Source organism: Diadema setosum, chromosome 1, assembly GCF_964275005.1.
Source record: "Diadema setosum chromosome 1, eeDiaSeto1, whole genome shotgun sequence".
Lineage (NCBI taxonomy): Eukaryota > Metazoa > Echinodermata > Echinoidea > Diadematoida > Diadematidae > Diadema > Diadema setosum.
The window spans coordinates 51,521,849-51,538,966 of NC_092685.1; the positions used below are offsets into that span (position 1 = coordinate 51,521,849).

Here is a 17,118-nt window from a genome sequence, read left to right on the forward strand (position 1 = left end):
CTATCTGGCATTGGTCCTGCGTCACCAGCATTGTACCCTGGCCTGCCGTGTGCCAATCTCCAGGAAGTCCGCTTCAACCGGACCGCCCTGGGCCTTCCCCCCTAGCTCGCCCGCAGCGTCTCCCTCCTGCGCTCCGCCGTGCGGCTCGTCATCACAACATCTATCATTCCAACTTCACCAGGGTCATCATCACTAGCACATATCACTCAGTTCATCATCACTCCCACATTCAAATTCCACCAAGAAATCATCCTGATCACCGCTGACCTTAATGTACGATGTCATTATCGAAAAACAAACTTTCAAAACTTCCTTTTTATATGCAAATACCGGGTATCGTACAACAACTTGTATAATACAATGCATGCATTATGCGCGCGGGGGCCTGCGGCGCTCGAGACCTTGCGCGATTCCTTTCACCCCATGACGTCATCGGCAAAGCCTCGAAATTTATGCTGTGACCTGTGTGATGTAATCACACGTATTTGTGATGTATTTAGTGTAAAACAGCAGTTAAACAAACACTTAGGAGATCACCGGATTTGAGAAAATAGAGTAAGATTAGACTAAATCAGGGACTTTACTATTGCATTGCAAAGTATACCAATTTAGGTACTGTGTGAAGAACTAAGATCTGTAATAAAAATTATTTAAAGCTGTATTAAGAGGGGGATATGTGTAAAAAAAAAAATAAACACAAACTTGATTAGTCACTTTATGCCTGGTTTATATGTTTGAGGTGTGAAGTTGTGTTGAATATTTAATGAGCATAATTGCAATAGACATTCATGATAGCTTGTGTAAGACTGTAACATACGGTGTGTAGTTAGCCAGTTTTTTGGGTGTAGAGAATAATCTCAAAGAAAGAGAAGTTGACAGTGTTGTACAGCTTTAATATGTATCACATTTACATCTATTATAAAGAGAACTGTTTTAGGATACATCTCACATTTTCATGAAATGTGATATGTGCTCATTGAAAGAATGTATCAGAATATGTTCTAATAATTTGATGTCTCCGTGCACTCTCTCTGTCTCCAGAAGCAGGGAGGACGATTGCAGATCTACCCGGAGAACCAGAACATCGTGGCCAACATCGACCCGATCTTCAATCGCCTCATCTTCTTCTGGTCGGACAAACGCAATCCACATGAAGTGCTACCTGCATTTGCCACCAGGTGCGTCCAACTTAACTTGTTGAGGACGAGCTGATTTGGTATAACACACATTTCCCATAGACACCTGCCAGAGTATACTCCGGACTAGTCTTCAATGGGTTAATCTCAGAAATTCCTTCATGGGCATCTGATGGCTGAAGGAGATAATGTCTTGCCAAAATTGATGGCATTCGCAATGCTAGTCTCCCTTTATGTGATCCATACAGCATGGCCTGGACCCTTGTTTGACATTATGAGGAGGGGACATAGGGCTAGGGTTAGGACAACCTTGAGAGGTTGAGATGCCAGCCTTACAGACCCGTTGGTAGTGGACCACTTTTGGGCTTGGTTTGAGGCCACTAAGGCAAGCTCAAAGATGACTGTGGCCATGGTTAGCTAGTAGAAACCAAATATAGTCTGGCTTCTCACAATCATTTAGTGAACATATAATTTTGTTTTTGTTGTTTTGTTGTTATCTAAACCTTCATCAGGAGATATCCTGCCAATTCCAATTTAGAAGAGAACAGGAAAATGTAGAATGCAGTTGTTGAAGGTGATTCATGCTTATGCATTTTTATTTAAAAGTCAGTCTGTATTCCTGTATCTTTGAAACAAGACACCATGGAAACTGAAACAAAGCATGCAAATTATTTGTTCATATGATTATGTTGTACAATGGCTGCTCCAACATCACAGATTAGAAAGCTGATGACAGGATGAACTATTGGTGATCTGGGTCTGAATGAAGTGCTGCTAGCTAGAGCCGTCTCAAAGCTCACATGGTTTGTGAGACAATTCAAAGTTACCTTAAGCTGGGCTAGCTGTGAAAAATGGACCCTGGATTGGTCCTATTATTTTATTTGTAACTGCCCTGCCTCAGTAGGTATCATTGTCTTTTCTTTGTTACAAATTGGGGCATGTAATCTGAACATGTCAGAGGAGGGAGGTGGAGATCTTGGTGATAGTCAAGCTTGGTTACCACCTGTCTGTGTGAAAATTGTGTTCAGTGAATGACATTTTGCCTCTTTGTTTGCGAGAGGGCGTGAAGGCTTTTTGGATGCGAAGAAGGTAGATTGAAGATTGGGTCATCTTGGATGAGTGCCAAGTAGTTCGTACCTTCTCAGCTTCATTTCTGGGTTTATATGGGGCAGGAGTTTGTTGATATACGCCACATGATGAGGGGGAACCATCACTCAGTGATACTGTTCAAAGATCATTCTATGTGAATGTTACGTATTTTACAATTCCTCCCCGTTTTCTTTTTTTTATACACAATGGCATTTATGACCATTTGATGGTTTCAAGATGCGTCTGTGTGGTCTCTCTCACTCTCTTGGCTTGTTCAACAATAACAAAACTTGCACAAGTGACCCCTTTGCAGTTTGATCCATGATTGATGTTTGAATGTGACCCAAATCTGCAAACTCGCTGCTCTCCCATATAGGAGAAAAAAAAAAGTTTATATCTCATCAATGCAGTACCTTGGTTACAACAGTTGGTAAAGTAGTGTATATGCAGGGCTCGACACTAACGGTGGCCCGGTGGCCCGGGGCCACCAAAAACGCAAGTGGGGCCACCAAAATTTCAGAAATAAGCAATGTGGTGGATTCATCGGGCCACCAAAAAAGGTCAGATGTTTGCCTTTGGGCCACCAAAAATAAAAGTTAGTGTGGAGCCCTGGTATATGTATGTATGAACATAATCACATTGACTTCTATGTTGATTTCCTCTTCCTGTTACCACTGCACATACTGGTAATGTTGCCCATATGGCTGATTTATCATATAGTACTGTTGTAGTATGACCATGACTATAGTTATAACATATCTCTTCTCTGTTTCTATTTCTTTTATTCTTTCTCTGTCTATCTGTCTTATCTATCCATCCATCCATCCCTCTATCTATCCAGACTCTTGTCTACTTGTAAGAACAGAAACATTCACATTACAAAATTTGTGCAAGTGCCTACAATGAAAAAATCATGAGTATACTACATGTACATTACTAGTAATATAGGAATTTGTGGAACTTTGGAAAGCTTACCTCCTCGTGAAATTCGCAAAAGTTCCATGCATGCCAAAACTTCTGGTTTAACAATATGTATCCATCTATCCCTCCATCCATCCATCTATCTATTTATCTATCAATCTACATCTATCTATTTATCTATCAATCTACATCTATTTATCTGTCAATCTTAAAATCTATCTATCTATTAATCTACATCTATCTATTTATCTATTAATCTACATCTATCTATTTATCTGTCAATCTACATCTATCTATGTATCTATCAATCTACATCTATCTATTTATCTGTCTATCTACATCTATCAATTTATCTATCAATCTACATCTATGTATTCATTTATCAATCTATATTTTTTTCTCTCCCCCCAGGTATGCCATCACAGTGTGGTTCTTTGATGCAGCTGAACGAGCCAGGGCCAAATCCACCGGAGTAGAGACCTGATAGGCAGAGGCTGCCGCTAGGCGGGATGCTGACATGGATTTCTGATCTGTATATGTAAATATACCAATCTCATTTCTTTCACAATCATCATCATCAACCTATTGTTTTGATTTTCGTTTCCAATATGTTACCCATAATTCTTGCATGCTTTATTACTCAAATCATAAAACAAACAAAAAATTATGTAGGGTGAAGATTTTCAAATTAAGATTAATGAATAGAGAATACATCAGATAGGAGTTTTTGTCTTATCAATTCATTTTTTTTTTTTGCTAACTTTAATTTCAAATTTAATACAAAACAAGCCCAAATAGTATGGATGACAAAATTACCAGTGTTTTAATGCAACATGTGCAGTTAGTAGTTTATCTTTGGGTGCATTTATCAACTTACTAGCATAGAACTAACGTTTCCCAACAACTTTCAGGGAGATTTGGGCAATTGCTAAACGCATAGCTGTTTTGATTATGGGGTCAGAAATTTGTTTCTCAAATGCTGAAAAAGTGCGATTGCAAATGCGTTTTAAGCCAGAAATGCATTTCTGTGGAGATAAACACAAAGTCTTTTTGAAACCTGTTTATAACTCAGACCTGCCTACACCAAGCACTGCCAACTACGCATCTCTGCTCCTTGGGTCAAACTGCGCAATGGAGCTGCGCAGTGTCAAGGCCTTCCTCTCAATTCATGATAGAGATGATAAATACACCAACTCGAAAAAAGTGATCAGAAAGGCCTTTGCAAATACATTTTCATAGTGGGTATCGAAACATGTCTGTAACATTGGGAATGATGATAAATGCATCCTTGGTCGTAAAATGTTTGGCAGCCAAGACCTTGAAAGAATCCTGCAGGAAGACATTGAATCTAGCAACACGAAGTGGAGATTATATTCAACTTCACTTGTAATAGATATTACATCACTACATTTTATCGTTGCTGTATGCCACAATTACTGATGTTGCTCCATATTCTTTAAATTCATTTATCGGCGAATGAAAGGTTGCTCAACCCCATAACACACCTCAGCATGCACCCTCATTACTGTGTGTGTAGGTTAAAGAAAAAGTATAGTCATATTACTGTGTGTGTAGGTTAAAGAAAAAGTATAGTCATACTGTTGTCTCCGTAGCATGCGACAATATGTTAGCATACATTAATAGGCTGAGGAGCAGAGACTACCAGTAGATTTGTAGATGATGACATTGCATCAACCAGCGGTCCGTCTCCTCCTCATCAGCTTGCACAGCCGTGGCGGTGTGCAAAGTCTTGCTGTCATCACGTTTCAGACCAGCCAAAAACCCCTCCCTCATCCCCCTCCCTCCTTCTGTCCTTCCCTCACCCAATCCCATGGTACACATACAGACCTGTGTAGGAGTGTAGCCTCGTTGATCATGTGCCAAGTCACATGTTATGATCTGGGATGATACATGAGGTATCTATGGTGGTTGTATGTGATGCGACAACATTCAATCTGTAGAGAGTATTGCCACATGGTAGTGTTCAACTACTGAGTTTAACATTGGATTGGATTGTCAATAAAAAAAATCTTCATTTTATCAGTTTGACTTCCAAGTTAGAGCATGATTTGATTTTCATGAAAAAAAGATATTATTAGTTTTCTGGGTACCTCTGCTCAGAAGGTCCACATTCTTTGTATGAAATCCCTCATGAGAATAGCACAGTGGTACTTCCATTTAACCCATTGACTCTAATGATCTGGTACAAAGCCAATAGGAATTTGAGAATCTTGTAGATAATTGGTTAATTGATTTATGTAACTTCTGGAAGAGGGAAGATGTCTCCATCTTACAATCTAAGATTTCATCTTTTTCCATGGCAATTCATATCCAATATAAATGCATCTTGCTGTCTCTTTTTTCTTTTTCTGGCATATCTACATTTGTAGTGTGCTAGGCTTACATGTCTGGTTAACAAACAAATTTCCCTGCTCCCACGTGTCCATAATGTATATGCCAAATATTTTGTGAGGTCTTTATTTTCGGGTGCTATTCTCAAATTCAAAAGCATGTAAACCTATTAACTCTGATCCTGACCCAAATATGACATGCACACATACATTTCTTCATTCGGTACTGTACTGCACAATCGACTCGCTTTATATATTGCGTATACAGTATTTGTCATAGACACCAATAACTTGCCGTAAGTCACAGTACATGTGCCTTCAATGCACCAACTGTCGTCAATAATAGTTGAAATATATTTCTAAGACATGGTTATTCTGTACCTAGTGTACTGTAGTAATGATCAATTTCCACTTGTACAGATTGAGGCAAATTGATGCTATGAGATTTCACCTCGTTTGTAACTTAGCCTTCATTTACTTTTATATTGTACAATAGAAACTAAGAGTGTAAAACTAATCAATGCAAGACTGAAGAGTTATTCAGGGAAATTGTAAACCAGTGCATTGTGCAGTGAAACTGATATCAGAGCCTTTGGTTCTTGAAGATAGTTTGGATTGTGCCGAGATTTGAAAATGTTTCAGCAGTCACTATCTTTTGAATAGGGAGGAAAAGGAAGAGATGCAATATCTTTCAGTTTTATTGATTTATGATAGAGATTTTAGTTTCATAATGTTAACATGAGGTTAAAAAAAAGTTATGGAGCAGTTCCTTTTTCAATAGTCCCTTCTGGAAGGAAGGAGTGATGCAGTACAGTATGTGTAGTTAAACATTACACCTGTGATAAAAGCCGTTGTGTTTATTTACATATGTTTAAGGAAGTGCAATATGAGTGTGAAATCATTTCCTGAAAGTGAAACTCACGCGCCAAAGATATCTTGTGGAGTCAAAGCACTTTCCACGTTCTGAGAAAGGTGCATAGCTGGTTGATTATATAGGACACCATGTTGGCAGCAAAACTCTTGTCTGTGCCAATAGAATCTTTCTTACAGGTGTGATGATGTAAATAGATAAATAGATATATAGAAAGATGGATAACTATAGAGATATAATATAGATAGAGAGACAGATGGATAACTAGAGTTAGATAGAGAGATAGATGGATAGATAGATAGAAAGATAAAGAGATAGATTGATGGATAGAGATAGATACATAGAGAGATACATGTAGATAGGTAGATAATCATATATATATATATATAGAGAGAGAGAGAGAGAGAGAGAGATAGATCGATGAACAGATTATACAGATGGATAGATAGATACATGTAGATAGGCAGATAGATAGATGGATAGATAGATCTATAGATAGATAGTCAGTAGATATGAGAATATATGGTGACTGATAGTTATAGAGAGATAGGGAAAGAGGACAAAGTCAAGATGATATATGGCTCAATAGACCGGAGAAGAGATAGAGTACAGAAAAATAATGGAGACAGACAGACAGACAGAGAAATAGCGAGAGACAGAACATAAGGGTAATGGGGGGCGGGGGAATGTTAGGTAGGAGCTCGACCTGATGTTGCTCTGACGCCATTGAGTGGTATTGTTTTCACTTTTGCTGCCTGCAACATGTCTGGCTGTCTGTGAGTGTAGAATTTCAGCCACTTTAAAGATCGTCTTTAGTTGTGATTCCCCCTCCCCCAAGCCCCCAAATTACAGTTCTTCTTTCAAGGGTTACGGTATGATCATGAATAATCATATTCCTTAAGGCAGCGCCATAATTCTATTACCAATAGGGATTACTGTCCAAAATGTATGCATTGCACTATTGAAATGACATTTGTATGCACATTAAGATAAGGCTAATGACTTCCAGTACAAGGTAATATGATCGCTGTTTGTTACAATATATTACATCATCAATCGCTTGTGTGCTATGTGTGTGATTAAGAGATGATGTATTTAAACTTATGTCTGCTTTTGACTTGCAAGTAATACTATTAAAGAAAACATATAGTCTGGAATACTGCAATCCATAACTGCAGTCTATTTTTAACTTTGACCAAATGTATTGGCTGACAAGCATGTCTGTCAAGTATACGTCTGCATGGAAGTTAGCCTTTTCAGTAGATGGATAAACTAAATATTGATAGTGAAGGAAAGAAAGGCATGTGTTAAACTCAGTTTTCAAATTCCTGCAAAAATTGAAAAAGATGGGAAAAGAATAAATGGACCTAGTTCTGATGGTTCATGTTTTTTCTTGTTGCTATGTTGTCATCACAATATTTATATCAATGAAATTTATTTATATACAAAAGCAAAATTGATTATCCAAATGTGTAAATTATTCTGTGGAACTTAGTGATCTCCTACCCACCAGCTTATATCATAGTTAAATTCAGAGTTGCCAATTTAATGATCAAAGATTTTTGTAAGGATTTCTTGAGTAAAGTTGGTTTAATGTGATGACATATCAGTGCAATGAACCTGCATCTTGCTCTTCAGTGGAATGTCAAGGCAATCTCCAGACCGACGTCATTTACTCCACCCCATTCCTTCCCAGCCCCAAAGAGTAATCATGACCTTCATCATGCCAGGAGCTTCTTCCTCACTCACCCCATAGACCAGAGGGCCTCAGTTGGTGGCAGTGTTTATGGTTTGGCCATGATTGATAGACTGTCGGATGGGCAATCATAACAGTGCAGAGTAGCATGAGTTGTGACCACAGTATTGCCTGTGTGTGTGACTAACTATGTCAGCTAATTAACGCTTCATCATTTCATTTTCAATGAAACAGTGATAGTTCATTCATTAGTTTATTTCAAAATGAAGAGTATTCTGTGCAGTAAAAGGTATTGTGCTATGATGAATCAATAAGACTGAAAAGTCAACAAATTTTATAGAAATCATACATTTGCTGTAAGACTGGAAATAGTTAAACCTCAAGAGGCACTTCAAGATACAGGATTATGGAAATACAGTGGATCTCAGATATCAATGAGCACAATCATCAATAGTCCTGACTAGTATTGTGATTTCATCAATGAAGATTTGAGGGAAGTTTGTGTAACTTTGCAGCGTTAACAACATTAGTATGCATAGATAGCCTTATCAGTGTGATGGATTATGAGAAGTGTGTTTCTGTGCAAGCGGCTCACATTCCCAATCTGTGCTGGTGTCTTCCCATATTTCTCAACAGGTGAATTGGCCCTCTCCTTGGTAGAATGCAGATGGTATACCCTACAGTGGGTCTTAAAGGATAAAACTGTGATCTTCACACTATATGACCAATAGTTTTTCCAAAGGCACAAAGTACTTTAAAACAAGGAATATTCACGGTGAGGAATATTCATGGCATGAAATTTTCACGAATTGGAGCCCAGTGCCTTTGTGTGGTGAATTTTTGTGAATTGCAATTGGTATTCAATGTATAGGCCTATAGTGTAGGCAGGAACTTTGACATGCATTTTAATTTTGCAAATATTAAATTGAATATTAGAAATATTTGCGATATTAACATGCACCCAAAAATTTTGGGTTTGACAGTACTCCTTTGCCACATCATGAAAGCTATGATGAGACCTCAGACGTACTTCAAGGTTACCATGGATATACTGATGATAGAAGTATGCAAAGCATGAGAGACAATGCAGGTGATGTCACAAGCTGTTTTTGACTGAACCCAGCAAGGTTGATGACACCTCTGCAGGGCTAGGGAGGTAGGGATAGGTCCATTGACACGCCAGAAATCTCTATCAAGACGTGGTATCTGTGGCATGGTTCCCTGCTTAGAAATTGATCTCCAGCAGGTGCGGTGGAAGAGTGCATCTAGGAGTGCATCCTAGAAAAGTGCATCTTCATCATCTCTCTCGGGGTGACATCCAGGATGTTTGCGCCCATCCCCCCACCCCACCACCCTGTGACGTCTTTACTCACAGGCACTGTTAAAGAACTACTGTTCCTCTTGGAACGGAAAAGTATTTTATTTCTCAAGACCAGAGCATGCCTTTAAACTGAAAGAATTGTAAGGTCTGGGTAGGGGTGGGGCAGTAATGATTCACATACTGGAAGCATCGTCAGACCTTCTCCCTGCTCCCCAGTGCTCCTATGAACATCAGTATGCATCCACAGAGCCCCAGGTCCCCCCCAGTTGTGGATGCATCCAGCTAAGCCGTGGCCGAGATGCCATGTGCATGGCATCATGGAATATGCGGGAGCCAGCGGAGGCTGACAGAGAGAGACACTGTGCCGTCATGCGACACATAAGTGAGAGCAGGTGAGAAGCAGTATGATGGTTGGAGTGAAGTGATGTGGTGAAATATCAGCCAACGTCGTGCTGCGGGCCTGGTGCTGCTAACGCCTTTTCATTGAATTGGAATGTGTCCTCTCATAAAGGGTGACATGACTTCTTTCCTTACATTATGACCAGCTATCCTGATGAGATCTCTTTTCATGCATGTTAAAGTGAAATTCTGAAATTCTACAAGTTTAGAATATCCACCTCTCTTACGATTACAAGTGTAGTTAATACAGTATGTCCCCCCCCCCCAAAAAAAAAAAAAAAAATTACAATTGGATTTGTGCATTGATAACACCCAATATGATTAAACTGTCTAAATGTTACTTTAGGGTCCTAAAATATAACATCTTACCTATATTTTGCTGAAAACCCCATGCAATTTGGTTAAGCGGTCACAGAGAAATGTGGATTGTTGTATAGCATGTCATGAGTCTGATTCTTCCAAGTTTATCACTTGGATGCTCTTGGAATTGCATATATCAATATGTAAACACAAGAAACAGAACTTGGAGGGAAGAGATTCTTGACATCCTCTACAAAAATCCTCATTTCTCTTTGACCACTGAAGCAAAGCAAATGGGTTTTTCTGTAAGATGTGGGCATGAGTTATAGTTTCATACCCTGAAATTGTGTTTGGATTGATTCACTATTTTTAGAGTTATCATTGCGGAGGGTACCGTTGTATTTTTTTTTTTTTTTTGGGGGGGGGGGGGACATACGGTATAGATCGGAAATGTAAGACTTACGAGACTCAAATCATCATGGGACATTAAGTTTTGTGTGCATTTCTTCTATGTCATCAGTAGAAGTATTCAAATAAAACAAATTGCAAACAAGGCATATTACACAATAGACATCTTACTCCTGAACTAGTCTGGCTTGTTTTAAAGGGAAGATAAACCCCAAGAACAATGTGGATTGAGTGAAAGCAGCAACATTAGTAGAACACATCAGTGAAAGTTTGAAGAAAATCGGACAATCGATGCAAAAGTTATGAATTTTTAAAGTTTTGATGTTGGAACCGCTGGATGAAGAGACTACTAGAGGTTATGACGTATGAGTGGACAACAATACCAAGAAAATATAAAGAAAATTGTGCAAAAATCCATTTTTCATGAAAATCACAAATTCCATCAACTTGATATTGATATATGTTAAGGGTAGCAATTATTCCCCCTGCTTTCTGAAAGCGGTTGATCCATTGTTTTTTCATAATTCTAGAAAAGTGAATTTTTGTTGAATTTCCTTTATATTTTCTTTGTATTGTTGTCCACTCATACGTCATATCCTCTAGCAGTCTCCTCATCCAGCGGTTCCAACACCAAAACTTTAAAAATTCATAACTTTTGCATCGATTGTCCGATTTTCCTCAAACTTTCACTGATGTGTTCTACTAATGTTGCTGCTTTCACTCAATCCACATTGTTCTTTGGGTTTGCCTTCCCTTTAAAAACCCATGACACATCACATTTTGCTGATTTACTGGCATGCAATCAATCATTTTTTAAATTTCCATATTTCTTGACTGAGCTCAAAATTTCACATAATTGTTCTGCAAATAACCACATACTTTAAAATATCTCTTACTCATGGACACTGCCCCTTTTCAAACAAGAGTATGTGTGTGAGTGTGTGTGTGTGTGCCTGTCTTTCGGTCTGTGTGTCTGTGTTGGATATCTATTGTTCATGAATGCTTTCTAGATTACACAAACATGAAAAACCTTTGGTGCCAAGGATGCAAATATAAACACATGTACATATCCTATCTTTGCCTCTAAAGAGGATGTGGTTTAATCAGCCAACATACAATTTTGTACATAGATGTTATAGTTCATCAAAGTCACGTTATAGGGTTAATGATAATATGCAGTTGTTGGCATGATGCCATATTTGCAGAGAATGTGCTTGAATGCATGAAAACCACTTGAACTCCATGCAGGCAGAATCTGTATTTGGAGATTAAACAGTTTCATCTCCTTGTGTGTGTAAGTAGGCTATGTATATTATTGCATAGACCTACCATGCATCCTCATCATTGCCTAGTCCAATTCTTACAGCTAACAGCCACAAATAGATACTTATGAATCTAGCATTTGTAGCATTTTAAGCCCACATACCAAGTCATGGCTCATTCATTTTGCTTTTTTCTCTCACCTATGTTCAGTGAGCTCGTCCGTTTGTCTTGGTACATATTTAACTGGTAGTATGTTACACAAGAAACAGACAAACTACACATTTGTAATGAATAACCTCTGTGAAGGATGTTTGTGTAAATTTGAATAGTTAATGGATTTATTAAAACTCAGCGCTTTGTGTCCAGCCCATATTGAACTTTGCTCACTTTTATGATCTGCTCTTCCATATGTTCCCCATGTTGTAGTCACATAGCCATTGTCGTAAAACCAACGTTGTGCATTGTTAATTCAAATCAAAGTTTGTGTAACATTTGTACTTTTATCGTAAAGCGTAGTTTCATATTACACACAGATTAATTCTAGCTGCTGGTAATGAGGAAAGTTTATGGTGACTTACAATGACTGGGTTCATCAGACTTGCAGAAGAACACATTGTAATCAGGCATAAAACGAGAAAAATCCGTATTTGAGTGATAGAGAGTGTCCAAATACTGATTGGGTCTCCTCTGTGAATACTGACAGCAAATAATATTCCATATCAGAGAATTGTCTTTAACCTGTTGAGGACTAGCAGATTTTGCTGTAACACATGTTTTCCATAGACACCTGCCCGAGTATACTCAGGACTAGTCTTCAACGGGTTAACTTCGTAGTCTGTTATCCAAACACGCAGCTCATATTATGCTTTCATGCAAGAATGAATACGTATTGATTAGCACACTTCATGGCAGAAGTGATGAGAAGGTCAAGGTGAAGTTGTTTGCCTCCTCAGTTGGGTTTCACCGGTGAGGTTGGCTATACGGCAAACGTAACTAGAGTCAAACAAAACTCATTGGAAAACACGCCCAGACCATGACTAGTCAAATTCGATTTGCAAAATCCCTTTAAAGGCATTATTTTCCATTTGCAGATGAAACAGAAACCCAGTTTTAGTTCTTCAAAATAGTTTTAAAATGTGAGTTAGGGATAGAAACTCAAACAACCAATGTGAAAATGTTCATCAGTATAATCAATGTCAAGTATTGTTGAATATACAAAATGTGAACAATGGTTATCATAAAATTCTACATTTATGGTTTAGTGAGAAAAATAGTGATATCTCCTTATATTTAAGGCTTATTGGAAAATTTTTATATGGTAGGATGTTTTGTGATACAACTGACCTACATATATGCATCAAATGTAACAACTCAAACATCTTTGAAATCACTGCTACCAATTGTAAACAGTACCTTTAAGATAAAATGTAGAAATAACTGGATTAACATGCAGCATGTTTCTAGACATGTTTGTACTTGAGTTCTTTTAGTAAGGTTAATACCAGTCAGTAATTGCTTTTCAGCAAAGGCCTGATCAGATGTCGAGTAGTTGTGATGGCAGTCGATAGCAGTTAATAGCAACCATTTTGAATTGACGCCATGCCAATGCTTTTTCATTAAGAGCCTGTAAAATATTCAAGAGTTATATACTTCACAGAACTTATCTTTAGTTAACACTCTCTCATACACATCTACATACTTATACACAAACAGAAAAGATAAACATCAACACTCAAACATATGCTATAATAATGACTTTAGAAATGGTGAAAAGTATAAAGTGTATTTCCCAAATGTTAATCATTATCCATACTGGAGGCATTAGAATAACCAGCTATAAGTAGTATGCGGAAGTAAAATGGTAATGATGAGAGGAAGTTGAACTCTTTCTTAACTTGTAGTTTGCTGGGGTGTTACAAACCACAAGCCTTCCTTCAATGGGAGAAGGAAATAACACTTTCCTTACTGGTCATTATGGTTTGGACAGGGAGGTGCTAGAGAAGGAGAGGCAACTAAAGCTCTCCTTTGAAGTCGCGCGCGGCACCGCCGAGAAGTTATGCGTTCAACTACAGGTGTTACCCATGTGCTTTGACAAAAGAGAACATCAATAATCGGGACTAGCGCTCTCACATCTAGAAATATTTGCTCCTACTTGAATTCGCTCTCTCTTTCAATGTGATGGCAACAATGAATTTGTGTACCTTGAATTGGAGCAGCGAATCAAAATGCAGTGTAAAACTCACAATTTTAACAGCAAATAGTTTAAAAACACGCTGCAACACACTCTAACGGAGTACTTTATTTGAAAGATCAAAATATCCCTTATTAAAAGATAGAAAATTAACATGCGGAAATGTGCGCATTATAGAAAAAATTAGGTTTTTAAGAGGGCCTAATTTTCATTTCCTTTCGATTTGCGAATTACGAAGAAACTAGAAATACATGTTAATAATATTGAATTCTTTCCTAAACTATTCTAAATCAATTCGAGTATTTCATATAAAATTTTGCAGTGAAATAAAGCTTGTAATTCAGTGAAAGGTGAAATGCGTTCTTCGTCTCCGAACTTCGTCTTGCAACTAGAGCGGTGCCGAGCATGACTTCAAAGCATAATGGAATGCTAGACATCCCATTGTAACGCCTTGAACCCAAACATGTGTTTGCATGAATTACGAAGAGTTGCCACTCCATCTCTGTAACACCTCCCTGGTTTGGACATTAAACTTGCCACTTTAAAATGAAAGTAATAGATCGTGTGTTAGTCAAGGTGGGGCGGGTGCTAGAATTGGTTGCAGTCATATTTTACGAGAGCCATCGATCCGTGACCTGTGTATTTTTGTCCACATGGAATCTATCAAATTTGAACAGTGTTTAGTGGGCATTTGATAATATCCCCCAGTGTGCTAGTAGGTTTTTTTTTTTTGTTGTAATAAATCTAAAAAGATAAACTTTAGATTTCAGACATGCCATCCCTTGCCGTCTTTACAGTCAGGTACTGTTTTATATATCAAATGTTTTTTGTCAGTGTAGTATTCTGCAAAAATAGGACTTGAAAGACAATTTCATGAATGATTAAATTTGTAGGAGAGAAATACAGCAACAGAATGAAAAATATTCTTTTTCTCTTTTCAAGTAGCAATGTCAGCAATTTTCCAGTCTTCAGACAGTAATCATACTCTGCATTTGTGTAATGGGGGGCAAAATTTTGGCATGCTATTAATTTTTGCTAGATAGATGTTGTATACTGTAAAACGAGGAATGTTCGCGTGCATTTTAATTTTGCGAATTTCGCGAGTGCCAAGATTCGCGAAATTAAAATGCACGCAAAATTTCTTGTTTACACTATATGCATTGAACGCCAGTGGCAATTCACATGCCACGAAAGAGGCAGTCGGCCCCAATTCGCGAAAATTTCGTGCCGCGAATATATCATGTTTTACAGTAAGTTGACAATTGACTTGTGGAATTTGATTAAATAAAACTGCTGTAGGGTGTGATATATGGATTAAACAGTATCTACATTTTTTTTTATTCAGTACCTCCATGCTTTTGTGATTGATATTATAAATGTGTCCAGTATGCTGCAGTACAGGACATAGGCAATTAAGCACTTGAATTTAGCAGCACTTACCCATTATAGTGTGAGTTCCGATATTTGGCAGAAATGGATTTGTATATTAAATTGTTTGATATGATGCATCACAAATGGTGGCATCATGTAATTTTTATGTCGTCTTTCTGTGGAAGCTCATAAAACTGAGTGACATTCACAGATTACCCCTTACTCCTCATGTTGCCTCCCAAAGACAGACCCTGTTATCGGGTATGTGAGATGAAAATAGTAATGTAAAGAAAAGAAGAGCCAAGCAAATGGCATACACAGTACATCATTTCCAATTCTAAATCGTGGAAATGGCAGCCTAAAAATAGAAATCGTGCGTGTGTTTTACCTCCTTAGGATGGAAGCAATGTAAACTACCCCCCCCCCCATGTATGTCTAATGTCCATCAAGCCGCGGAAGACCCTGCAATAAATAGAGCATGAAGGAATGCCGGGCACACATGAATGTAAATCATCGAATCTTGCCGCCCGCCATGGCGACATCGGTATCAGTATCTCATCAAAATCTCAATAAGTGTTGGATTGAGTGAACATGACTGAGGTGTGTGGAGGAGACGACCTGTCTCGGTTTTTCAGAGAAAGATGTATTGAATCTGGGCGTCATCCAGGTCACATGATAGATGGCCAGGCCTGTTTGTAGTGCAGGAAGAATTGGCTTACAAACCTACAAAGTTTCTGTTTCATGTCTCTATTGTATTTCAAAAGACATTATGTCATGTTTGTGAATTAAATGACTCCAAGACGGTCTCTGTTATACCCACAAGTCAAGTGTCTCAGCATCTATCTTTTAGAAATGCATATTGCTAGTTATACATCAATGGTGTTTTGCTTTTCTTGTAATTTACTTTTTTTAAGATTAGGTCTTTGAAATGCATGAAATGCAAGGATTTATCAGGTGAACATTTATCCAGGAAGTTGAAAGTAAGAACTGCAAGCTTTCAAACAGGATCTATTGAATTGATTTTATATCAGGATCTATCGCAAGCCTTGTGAAGACTGGAAAGCTGAATAGTAACTAAAGTGTCAGATTATCAGAACAATGTAGAAAATGAATCAAACGTTGAATGCGTGTTTCAACATGTAGTGAAACTGATTCGAGGAACATTCTTCTTCTAATCAAACCTTAATCAATATTGTACTCTAAATGGTTACAAGCTATAGCTGGTAGACAGCTTTGGGCTCATCTGGTGTTCAATTACAGCAGCCTTCTTTGGCAGGGCTGCCAACTCTCACGCATTGAGCGTGAGACTCGCGCATTTTGGTCCTTTCTCACTCTAAAACTTTATTTCATTTGCATGCATTTCTATTGATCTCATTCATTTTGACTCCTAAATTATAGCATTGGCCTATGGGAGTCTCACTCTCAACTAGTTTCCAGTGTTGGCAGCCCTGCTTTGGTGAGACACCACAATTAAAGACATAGTATAACATGAAAAATAATTCCCCTTCCTTCTGATAAAAACAAAAGTGAATTCTATGAGGAAATATACACTGCCCTGGCTTCCTTCCTACTATTGTTCCATATAAATATTGTTTAGCTATGGAAACTCACTTGATCTATATTTTGTTGCCTTTGAGGCAGAAGGGCCCTAAGGCTTGTAAGCTCAAAGAAAAAAAAAATGATGGTTACATCATAAATAAAGGAGCTTTCAAAACTTGTCAAATTATGCCACAAACCAAAATTTGATTCTGGAGTTAAAATTTCATGCTAGGACCCTTCTGCCGGGCTGGTGATGGATTTT

The 17,118-nt window shown here is 38.1% G+C and overlaps 1 protein-coding gene across 1 annotated transcript in view; it reads left to right on the plus strand.

Annotated features, from left to right (window-relative positions):
- Window positions 1–17,118, plus strand: part of LOC140232037 (uncharacterized) — a 47,574-nt gene that overhangs the window by 18,047 nt on the left and 12,409 nt on the right. The window contains exons 3-4 of the mRNA XM_072312191.1: window positions 1,042–1,178; window positions 3,558–3,684. Of these exons, the coding sequence (XP_072168292.1) occupies window positions 1,042–1,178; window positions 3,558–3,630 (210 nt within the window). The 3' untranslated portion in view covers window positions 3,631–3,684. The remainder of the gene's footprint in view (window positions 1–1,041; window positions 1,179–3,557; window positions 3,685–17,118) is intronic.